Source organism: Elgaria multicarinata, chromosome 7 (assembly GCF_023053635.1).
Source record: "Elgaria multicarinata webbii isolate HBS135686 ecotype San Diego chromosome 7, rElgMul1.1.pri, whole genome shotgun sequence".
Taxonomy (NCBI): domain Eukaryota; kingdom Metazoa; phylum Chordata; class Lepidosauria; order Squamata; family Anguidae; genus Elgaria; species Elgaria multicarinata.
The window spans coordinates 56,461,371-56,473,619 of NC_086177.1; the positions used below are offsets into that span (position 1 = coordinate 56,461,371).

The 12,249-nt window shown below is 41.6% G+C and overlaps 1 protein-coding gene across 2 annotated transcripts in view; it reads left to right on the forward strand.

The window, feature by feature from the left end:
- Positions 1–9,135, forward strand: part of COLEC12 (collectin subfamily member 12) — a 99,883-nt gene extending 90,748 nt beyond the window's left edge. For both annotated transcript variants that reach the window (XM_063130608.1, XM_063130609.1), the window contains 5 exons: positions 11–454; positions 1,395–1,531; positions 3,515–3,624; positions 6,674–6,819; positions 8,538–9,135. In XM_063130608.1, the coding sequence (XP_062986678.1) occupies positions 11–454; positions 1,395–1,531; positions 3,515–3,624; positions 6,674–6,819; positions 8,538–8,557 (857 nt within the window). In that variant the 3' untranslated portion in view covers positions 8,558–9,135. The remainder of the gene's footprint in view (positions 1–10; positions 455–1,394; positions 1,532–3,514; positions 3,625–6,673; positions 6,820–8,537) is intronic.
- Positions 9,136–12,249: the final 3,114 nt, after the last annotated feature.

Genomic DNA, 12,249 nt, shown 5'->3' on the forward strand with positions numbered 1-12,249 from the left:
ATTATTTTAGGCCCACCAGGTCCGAGAGGTTCCAAAGGTGACAGAGGTCCCCAAGGCCCTATTGGTCTCACTGGACCCAAAGGACAAAAAGGAGAAAAAGGTGAACCAGGACCAACAGGACCTCAAGGTGAAAAGGGCCCAACTGGACCAATCGGACCACCTGGTGAAAAAGGCGGGAAAGGTTCCAGAGGTTCTCCTGGATCCAAAGGCCAGAGAGGTTCTACTGGGAAGACTGGCTTGCCAGGATCTAGTGGAGAGCCAGGATTACCTGGACCACCTGGCAAAGATGGACCTCCAGGTCCACAAGGCCCACCTGGACCCCAAGGTCTGCAAGGCATGGTTGGTGAGCCGGGACTGCCTGGTGCTCGTGGGTTGCCTGGACTGCCTGGTATACCTGGACTGCCTGGGCCATCAAGTCCAGAATTACCTGTGGCACTGCAAAGTGAGGCTAATGGTAAGCTCATATACTCTCCTACCAATCTATCTGCATGCCTCCCTAGTATATTGTTTGGTGTTATGACGACTACCATATTGGACTGTATTACAAGTGAGTGTGTTGCAGCGTATATCTAGATCCTATTCAAAGCTCCAGCCAGCTCAGTAATCATTAACATCTTTTTTGATATAAGAAAAAAAAAGGGGGGGGACGTTAAGAGGTTTTTTTTTAAAAAAAGAGAGATTAGTTTTTCCTTTATCTCCTCCTGAACCTTCGTCTGTAGTATGAGGAGGAGAGTGAAGAAGTTTAATCTCTTAGCACACATCTTCTTTAACCCTAATTTCTACCTTCACGATATTCTAAACTGTTAGGGGCTCAAGCGGATAATCCCCCTCTCTTTCTTTTTCCAGCTGATACCCTCAACATTATGTGGCTCTTGGAGGCTACTGAGGGTGCTCAATCCTCATTGAGCTAAGGGTTGTTGGTTTTTTGGAGGGTTTTTTTTGCGGGGTGGGGGTTTAGACTAACACATTGTATTAGTCTAAAAGTGATGTAACCAAGGCACTAATATCTGTTGTCAAGTCAGACCAATTTAAGAAGGCTTGCAGGTGGCACACCAAGCCTAATGATGCAAACACACTCTTTGCTACTTCCATCACCTAAAGATCAGGGATAGCATAGGATCAAGGAGCACTTCCAAGGTCCGGATTCTTCAGGGAGAACGCCACCTCTTCCAGAACAGGCTGAATACCAGTCCCAGAGTCAAACTTTCTACTGACCAACCACACCCCTGTCTTGTCTAGTCAGGTTATTTGTGAAGGCTGTTTTTTCATTAGTTCACTGGTCCATCTGATGAAGTGAACTATAATTCCTGAAAGTTTATACCATAACCCATTTGTTAGTCTTTAAAGTGCCACAAGTCCCTTTATTGGTTTAACAAAACTGTTTCATCTTTCAGGTTGTCCTGTTTACTGGAAGAATTTTACAAACAACTGTTACTATTTTTCTTCGGAAAGAGCCATTTTTGAAGATGCAAGGCTTTTCTGCGAAGAGAAATCATCGCATTTAGTGTTCATCAATAGTAAAGAGGAGCAGGTACAGAACCACATCTGGCATTCTGACAGGCTCTTTGGACGTAGAACTTTCTCAGCAACGTAGATATCAAAGCATTGGCAAGCAGGGCTTGCAGGGAGGCCAAGCAATTTCATTTTCTCCGCAGTTCAGTTCAAAAGTCAGTAAGGACTATCAGCACAGAAGAGCAATATAGGAAGTACTGAAGGGGTGTTGAACCTGAGTCCATCAACCAAGTTCAGCTTGCCTGAAGTCCCAATCTGGCCTTCTGAGGTTCTCCAGAAGGCCATGCCTCTTTCCCTCCAACCACTGAACATTTGGTGGTTTCATGTTTTGCATGGCTTTGCCCCCATTCTAAAACGTTGAAATTCCTCTCTTAAGTCTTAATTTACTGGCAGTAATAGCTTTGAGCTAAAATGTACTGGTATTTTTGGCCATTTGCCTTTTGCTGAATAGGGTCATTGTAGGCTGGTTCATGCTCGCATGTTAATCAAGTAGTGACTTGTGGTTTGGTCAATGTGAGCTGATTCACACATGCAAGTATAACTTTCACATCACTTCTCATTACTTCAGATGCTGGGCTGGGAAATCAGATTAGATACATACAAGAGTGAACTAGTTCTGTGAAGGAAAAGTCACAAAAGCTTTAACCATGTGTTTATACTAGCAATGTTGCGGAGACTCATATCTCCAGCCTCAGAAATACAAGTCTTGAGGTTTTATAATGCTTACGTCAAATATGCCACAGAGCGTGATTAAATGTGAGATAAGTATTACAATCCCTGAATTCTTTTTGGGCTCAAATTTTAATCTGAGATGGAGAAGAATTCCTTTCCAACCGACCGACCGACCAACCTCCAATGTTTCAGTGTAAAATATTTCTACGCTGCCCACCCTCACATCAGATTGAGGGCAGACTGTGGGATTATATAAATTAAAATGTCTGGCCACCACTTACTGAGCTGGTGTTCTGGTGGCGGCAAGCAGGGGAGAAACAAAGAGGAAGACCTCTTCTTCCCATTAATGGCAATGCAGCATGCTATGCTGTAAGTAGCTTCTGTGAAATGTAGCTTTTCAGGAAACTACATTTTACAGAGGTTATTGGGCGTGGCATCCTTTGTGGCAGTGTTCCAGTTGTTGCAGTGGCGGGGTTGGTGGGGCAAGACCACCCTTTCTTTTTTCATCCCACTAGCCATGGCTTACTGCTGCCTCCAGAGCACCATTTCATTTCATTTATTACATTTTTATACTGCCCAATAGCCAAAACTCTCTGAGTCGTTTACAAAGATTAAAAACCTCAAAAATACAGTATTATGCAAAACATAAGAACAGTTTAATGACGAACATATGAATGGAGCAGACACACATATATCCAATCAATATCCCATGAACAGATTTAAAAATCTATCATATGCTGTCAAATGCCTGGGAGTAGAGGAAGGTCTTAATTTGGCGCCCCAAAGATAACAATGTTGGTACTAGGTGGGCCTTGCTGGGGAGTTTATTCCAAAATTAGGGGGCTGCCGCCGAGAAGGCTCTCTCTCTCTTGTTGCCATCTTCCGAGCCTCCCTCGGAGGAGGCACCTGGAGAAGGGCCTTAGACGATGAGCTAACTTCCACTTGGAACACCAGCTTAGTAAGTGAGGAGGAGGGAGAAGAGGAGGTTTGGGGAATCTGTGGATACCTGAGGAGAGGGAAGCCAAATAGGAGGGGAGGAGGATTAGAGGCTTGGCGGGAGCAAGCTCAATTTAAATTTGGCTTGGCTTGGAAACAAGCTGGGCTGTTTGCCAGTTTTAGGAGAAGTAGCTCAGTTTATTCCCAAGCCAGTCTGATTTGAACTGAGGGAAGCTCAGCTGTCCGTAGTCTGTACTATTACTGTACATTCAGACAACCACAGAGCTTTCATGACTTAAAAAGAAGAAGGAAACACCAAGGGGGTCAGCCACATGTATCCTTTGTATGTTTTGAGATGTGGAATAATGCAACTGCTACTTTCTTCTGTGCACAGCAATGGCTAAAAAAGCAGGTTATTGCAAAAGGCAGCTTCTGGATCGGCCTCACAGATTCAGTGGAGGAAGATGAATGGCGATGGCTGGATGGAACCTTACCAGAATATATGTAAGTGGAGGGAGATTCCTCATTATCTGACTTCTACTACTGTTCTTGCTATTGCCTGTTTTACTAGTCAGCGTTTAGACATGATATTGCAGATGGGAAACTTTACAATGAAGTGATGCTTTATCAGGAAATGCTGTTGTCTTTGGCTCTTTTAAACTCAGACTCCCTCTCCTTTATATTCACAAGGTTTTATTTCCTTGACAAAAAAAACCCTGAATATTGAGTAAAGGAACCATAGAACCACACCATTTGCCAAGATGCTTATTACAGAATTTTATTGTAATCTAGAGATGGAAAAATCACAGCTTTTTTTCTTTTTACTTCCTTTATATTTTGTTTTTTGTAATACAACTGACCTAAGGAGAAAGTCCACATTTGTTGACAGGTAGCAGATTGAGTTCCATAACTTTGGGAAGTTGGTACCCTTCCACTTATATCAGATGTGGAAACCAAACTTTTCTCTCTTTTTTCATGGAAACTTACTAAAAACTCAGACTGAGCCAAGTTCTTTTGAACTGGAGTCAGAATGCACACTGTTGCTCTCCAGATGTGTTGGACTGCAAATCCATGCTGGCTGGGAATGATGGGAGTTGCACTCCATCACATCTGCACGTCACCAGCTTGGGGAAGGCTGGTGTACAATGTCCCTCTTAGTGCTAACACTGGATCAAAAGCACTAAGATCTATCATTTCCACTGAGTGGCTGCCATCATTACCTTTCTGTTACTCAGTTTGTCTGTTGTTTGGCACATTTGGCACAGAGGCTTATGTTAAGGAAGTGTCACTTGCTAGATTGGCTAGTGTCTCTCCCTACCATATTTAATTGAAATCATCTTCCTAAAACAAGTATATGACGTATCCACCATAGAAGAGGCAGAACAGAGATATGACAAGTGAAAGGCAATATGAAGTTGATAACAAAAGGGACAATATTGCTATTATGAGCAGTAGAAAGAGCAAGGATAAACTTCCCAAAGATGTCCCAAAGATGATGGGAACACAACAAAATATGATGATAGAGCCAAAAAGTAGAAGAAATGAAATTTAGGAGATGAAGTTCTGGAAGTTGGACAAAAGAGGGAACTAGATGAAAAATGCAATCAGTCTATGAATGAGGATGCACCTACCAGCACATAAAGTCTAGAACTGGAGTAGGTTGTGGAAGAATAGGCAAAGTATTTCAGGATATATATATATATATATATATATATATATATATATATGGGGGGTACATGTGATGGAGAGTGGTGAAAAGACATTGGTGGTATGCAGTGAGATTGCAGGTCGGAATTGGCAGGCAGATTTATAGTATAAAGGTTGTGGAATTCCTTCAAGGCATTGAACTTTGGTGCTTCCTTGCCTTTAAAGCAGCATCACATGTTATAAGGAAGTCTCAAAAAACGAAGCACAGCTCACTCATGCCATCTCTTTCAGCACTTCCAGGTAACTTGTGAAGACATTTCTAGAGCAGCATCTTTGATAGTCAAAAGTTGGGCTGACATGTAGACATTGGTGGGGAAGGCTGGGGTCCTGGAAGTAGACCAGGGGATCTTCGTGTTTGCTTACATATTGCATGAGAAGGAAGAGAACATGGCTATACTGCCCAAGTCAGACAAAATCCAAATATGAATGCTGTTTAAATATCATAGGTTTGAAACCTCACTTAACCAGCATTTACACTGGCAGAAAGCCAGGGCTGCAAGGCTGCCTGCTTCTACTTTGTTTTAAGTTGCAGCAAATTGAACTCTGCTTCATTTTTAGTATAGTGAAATGGCCTATAAAGTGTGCGGCGCAACATGCAAGTGACTGAAGTATCTAAAGTCACAGTTTATCTTCTGAACTCTGAAAGGGTGTGGTCTTGGTAAATCCCAAACTACCATTTCTTTTTACCGCCTTTAAACGTAGAACAAACCTGTGGCCTTTTATTTAGCAGCTTTTAATTTTCTCACTGTTTACCTTAGATCGTGTTTTCCATGTACCTGCGCGACCTCAGGGCCATCAGTTATCTAAGCTGAATGTAATTCTTTATTTCTTGAAGCTCTGTGCCTTCCCACAAGGTCACTTGGCCTCTGTGAGCTGGGCAAATATTAGTTGTGTTATGTTCTTTCGCTTCAGGTGTTTTGGCACCATTTCAGCCAGCAACCACAGACATGTGCTTAACAACTTCTTTTTTTCAGTAAAGATGGGCCTTTAAAGTCCTGAGGTTGGAAGCACGTTTTATTTATTAAATGAAAATAGTCAAGTGGTTTTGAGCCCATAATGCAAGATTCTAGGTTCAGCACCATCATGCTCTGTAAAAGCTAGCGATGCAATCAAAAGTAAGTCCCGTTGAATTTAATGGGTTTTACTCCAAGGAGTAAAATGAGTTTTACTCCCAGGGTATAAGATTGCAGCCTTAAGGATTTTAAAAATATTTAGGAGTTTGACTGTTTATTTCCAATCATATAAACTGCTAGGTAGTTAATTTATCTTTCCTTCCAAAGGTGTAACAGAGGGCTGAAGAAACAGGTATACAAAACCAATCTTAGCCATAGAATAGTCATTTTGGTGTTAGATGGTTAACATGTTCAGTTTATGATATTTCATTACTTTCTGTTCTACCTCTTTCTCTGTACTGCATAACAAGAAACTATTGCTTTTGCTTTGATTTGGGGATGCATATGTAAATCCTACAGAAAAACGTCTTTATGTCTCCATAGCTAATCTGTAGCTGAAGCAGCCAAACATAGCTCCATGGATTGACCATCCCCTTCTCATATATCCATATGCAATCCTAAATCAGAATATACTTCATAAGTCTAATTTTAGACATTCAAAAATTGGAAGCTTGTTGAATTGATTCCTCATTCTGGAGCCCAGCTGTTTTCCATTTCCAGGAAGAGTCATGCATTGTTTGTTAAGGAGGACATTTTCTGCCCAGAACAGGATTGCTTGCTGTTTTGTTTTGTTTTGTTTTGTTTCTACAATTTTACAATCTACTCTGTCACAGTATCACATGATGGTTTGTTATTTGTGTTGTGGAATGATCCATTTTCTGTTTCATTGAAAGAAACTGGAGCGTTGGGCAGCCTGATGACTGGAAACATGGCCATGGACCAGGGGAAGATTGTGCTGGGTTAATCCATGCTGGGCTCTGGAATGACTTTCACTGTGAAGATGTTAACAGTTTTATTTGTGAACAAGAGATGGACAAAGGTATGTTAGAGCCTTGACTAGTGTAGCTTCTCATTTGCTACAAAGGTTGAGTCCCAAACCAAGTTTACACAGCTGGCACAGTGGGGAATACAATCCCAGTGGGTAGGGGCAGATAATTGGAAGCCCTTGCAGTTTGATCCATATTAGCAGCTGTCTACAGATCAAAGCATCCTTAGTTCATTTTCTGTTGTTCAAGCTATTGAGCTTCCAAGGTGCTGGCAAGTATCCAGTGATTGTGCAGCTACTCTAGTTTACACAAACACACACACACGGATTATGAGTTCCTTATATTTTGGGCAGCTTGCGTTCAAATGCATGTTCACTTCTTTATGAAGCAAAATCATACAAAAGATCAGGTATAGGCAACTTGGTGCCCTCCAGATGTTTTAGACTACGAAGTCCCATAAACCCCACCCAGCATGGACTGGGAATATGGAAATTGTAATCCAAAACATCTGGAGGGCACCAGATTGTCTACTTCTGCAATAGATTTATCTTTCCAGTTAACCACATAAGGACAACCTAAGGCATTTTCAGGCTTCAGAAATACAGCTTTGACTCAGCAGCAGTAGCAACAGTATGCCAAAATTACTGAACTTTCTAGACTATAGTGTATGCTAAAGCAATGAACTACCTTTTAATACTTGCAGGGCTGAGCAGAGTGGGGGGCAATGGGGCCAGTTGGCATGGGCCTATGATTTCGAGGGGGCCTACTCCGAGTCCACCTGGGCAAAGTTGCTTGATTTTTCTGTTGTTGATGATGAATTTGCCCAAAGAAAAGCACATAAAGCATTTCTGAATGTGAAGAAGTGATGTCTTATATTCATCTTGAATAAAAGTGCTTGCCATTTTTATAAATCGTTCTAGTTCATATGAATTTAGAACTGATTAAAAATACTTAATGAGCAGTTTGAAATGGAGCCTACATTTCCTATTGGGCCTGGGCCTATAACCAGCTTTGCCCAGCTCTGACTACTTGCACAGCACTAGGAAATATGTTCTACTACTTTATCACCATGGGGGGCGGTTCATCCTTCATGTCAGTACCAACACATAAGGCACTGCTATTCCATTGTGTATATGTAAATGCCTAAATAGATGTTACATGGGAAAACCATAATCGGATTTCAACTCATGATACAAATTTCTAGTTTTAAAAGCAGCGAGGGAGGAGGGTGTCTTGACGTTTTTCTTCATGCTACGCCCCGATCCAGATGCTTTCCACACACCCACCCAAGGAGTGGAGGGGGTCAGTATTTGCAAGGAAGAATCACTTGGCAGGAAGGAAGTGCTTTACCTTTTCACCACTCATGAATTCTCCCCTCCAAATGCTTAAAGACTGTTTTTAATGTTTCTTTTCTCATCTGAGCTTTGAGACTGACAATACGCCTGATCAGGGCAAGTGGGGAGGGGGTGGCCTGGGGAGTAATATGCAGTTGACAACAGGTGGACACAAGAAGATTTATCTGCTCCCTACACACACCTGTTTCCCATTGATTTTTGCTACAAATGTCCACCATCCCTATATTTGGCAGATATAGGTTTGGAAAGCAATGCTTGCCAAGGTGATATGTAGTCCTGCTCATAGAATCATAGAATAGAAAAGTTGGAAGGGGCCTATAAAGCCATCGAGTCCAACCCTCATAGCTTGTGGGTTTTTAAAACCAGATTTCACTTCTATAGCAATTTAATGTGATGTTTTTCCATTTCCACTTTAGCTCAGGCTCCAGGATTGTAATAGGCTGTGAGCCAAGAGGCACAAGAGACTGAGATTTCCTTTAAGATGAAATATCCTCTGGGACTGAATCATCACCCAGCTAAGAGAGGGAGCACTGAGAACTTTGATGAACAAACTTCATCAGCACAATTTGTCCTCCACATCATCTAATTTTTCAGGGGCTTTACAACCTGTTGCACAAAAGTGTTCATTAGAAATGCAGTTGGACTGAATCGCCTATAGATCCTCCTCAGCCATAAAGCATACAAATATTGAAGATTTGTTCTGGTAAGAAATGGACTATGCCAAGCTGACTACAAATCGTGACCTTTCCACTATAGGAAAAAAATAAAAAGCTACTGTGTAAACATAACAGCCACTTGATAAAATCCCCAATACTGCCAAATTATATAAATATACATTTATAAATATATTAAAAATTATATATAAATATATATAGTCCAGTTCTGATCAGCAATATAGAATATACTTTTTAAAGCTTTTAAATTTTTTGTATTTTTGTATAAAATATTTGCCTGTTACACTGATCTTTTCAATTGCCTTTTTATATAAATATAGTACACAGAAGCCAAAGAAAATAGCAGTGATACTACTTATCATTCACTAGAAATGATCGTCAGGTATAAATCTCATTAGCTATAAAACGTATTTTGGTTTAATATATATCTATCTATATTTCCCAGATAAATTACCCTAGTTTCATAATTTTTGAGATTTTAGGTGGCATCTGCAGTATTTCATGCAAGAACACAGAGCATAACAGTCCTCAAATCCCTTCCCCCCCCCCCCCCGAGTTTGATTCCATTGACTGCAATGGGAGGATCCCTGAGTATAGAGATGTACCCATGTGGGGATGGGAGCCTAGCATCCCTTCCCTCGGGAACAGCTGGTACTTCTCTGCCTCCAGGGAAGAGGAGCTGAACTTGAGGGGAGGGACCAGAACCCAGGGGTAGAGCACGTGCTTTGAAAGCAAGAGGTCTCAGGTTCGATCCCTGCTATTTTCAGTTAAAGGGGTCAGGTAGCAAGTGATGGGAAAGATCTCTCTGCCTGGGACCCTGGAGAGCTGTTGCCAGCCAGCCTGGGTTAGATGAACAATAATTTGACCTGGTATAAGGCATATTCCTATGTTCATATTATATCCTTCCTATCTAGATGGTTTGTATTGGTATAACGGGCTTCAGAGTGCTGAGGACTGGATTGTAACAATAACCAATGGAGGCACACAACCAAAATAGACATTACACACATCCATGAGAAATGTGTCCTCAATGTATTTTGGGGGTTTTGGTTTTTTTTACCCCAAAAGCATTTCGGAGGAGCCAATTGGCCTTGGAGTAGCAGGTGGATACTTTCCCCTTTCCCCTACCAGGTGTCTTTTTTCTGCTCCAAGCAGCTCCCAAAATAGTTGCCAGGACACAGGTTAAGAACCTCCTCCCCAAAGCTGCTGCCCAGCTGCTTGTCCACCACTCCAGAATTTGCTTTGTGGCTTTTAAAAAATGGCATGGAAGAAATGTTGCACACATCTGTGTAATGGGACACTTAGTGCAGTCCTCAGCTAGCACTAATCCTGTCATTAAAACTTTCTGCATCAGCATAATGTTCAGTAATGAATTGTGCTTAAAATAAACATCATGCTCAAAATAAAAGGCAGTTCGCACATTTTAACATTCATGGGAGTTATGTGAAATGTTATGTGTAGAATTTACTGTATGACTGTTTGTGTGTATTTAGATTTAGCAGAAAATGTCATGATCAGTTTTGCTACAGGTTCTTTTTTTGGAATTCATTTTGTAATACAGCAAGTGAACTGATGGATTTACAGAAGCAAATGCCTACCACAAGTTTCACAAACTGAGATAGCAAAGCAACCTGTGTGGGGGGGCGGGGTTTCTGAAATATTTTACTCAGGATTTTATCACCTCTTCCTCTCATCTCCTCTGTTCAATTAAAACTTCTCTCTTCCTTTCCATCTCCAACTTCCTCAATATTTGCTCTGGCTAGTATTAAAGTGTGTGAAGGGAGGGGAGGGGCTCACTCCCCGGAAATTTAGGCAGACCCAGACAATTGCCAAAATAGGCAACCACCACCCCTTACAGCCATCTCAGCTAGAGCCAGGGGACTGCAGACCTTACAGGACACACCTAAGGTTTAGAAATAAGGGCCCAATCCAGTGCACCCTCTACTTCAAACCCTAAGCCTGAAACTTTAAACAGTAGCAATAACCAAACAGAAGGTTCTGGATGTAGTACCAAGTCTTATTGGAAGGAAGCATACACAACTCTTGAGGTAGATGTTCCAGTGGTGAAGAAAAGTTTGTGAACCCCTTCAGATTGTCACATACTTCCAAACTAAAATGTTATTTAGATCTTAATCTAACCCCATAATCCTAGATATAGAACAAAAAGTAACCTGATTAAACAATTGGCACACAAATATTATGCTTTTTCAACATTTATTTATCCACAACTGATTCAGCATTCAATAGTCATGTGTGAAAAAGTATGTGAACCTTTAGATTCAGCACCCCCTTGAGAAGCAATGATTTCAAGTAAGCATTTCTTGTAATTGTTGGTCAGTCTGTCCCATTGGTTTGAGGAATTTTGGCCCATTCCTCCTTACAGAACTACTTCAACTCAGTTACATGTGAGGGCCTCCTTGCATGAACAACTTGCTTCAGGTTGTGCCACAACGTTTCAATGGGGTTTAGGTCTGGATATTGACTAAGCCATTCTAAAACACAGAATTCCTTTTTCCGCAGCCATTCTTTTGTAGATCTGCTTATATGTTTAGGATCATTGTCTTGCTGCATAACCCACTTTCAGTTCAGCTTCAGCTCATGGACAGATGACCTGACACTTTCCTCTAGAATCTTCTGATGCACTGCAGAATTCATGGTTAGGTCAATGATGGCAAGCTGTCTAGGTTCTGAGGCAGCAAAGTTGAGCCCAAACCATCACATTCCCACCACCATGCTTGACAGTTGGGATGAGGTTGTTCTGTTTGAACTCATGTTTGTTTTTCATCAAATGTAACATTTCTCATTGAAGCCAAAAAGTTCTACCCTTGACACGTATGTCCAGAGAATATTCGTTGAGGGCCATTCTCATGGGGAGCATTGTGTTTAACTTCCTTTACTTACCTTACACCTCAGCCCATTTTGGATGTTGTGCTACTGCTGCTATTCCACACATACAGTAAAGACACATACACCCCAATCTTTGCTCTTCACTGAACACTCTAAGCATGGTCCTCCACTCATACAGCTGTAGATGTAGGGGATGTGTATTGAGGGAGTGCAGTGAGCAGAAGTTGATCAAGGTGGAGCCTGTCATTGTGATGCCACCATCCTCCTAAACACATTCACCAAACAGGCAACTATGTGAAAAGGGAGCACTGCAGGCACTCCAATGCACATTCCGAGCTCCCGCACACACAGGTTTCTGTCCACTCACTGCAGTGGTAGTGGCTGCTCTGGGCATGCACAGATATAACTGGAGTTTCCCCAGGGACTGAACTGAATAGATGTTGCCTATATGCAATACCTGTGTGTGCATTAGAGCTCCTGCATGGATGGGAAGGAGACCTAGGTTGAACTAGTGTGTTTGACCTGAATTAAACTTTCAAAGTAAGCACGCTTAGTATAGTATGTTTTATTCTTTCTTCATTAGAAGCAAAAGAAGGACTAACATTTA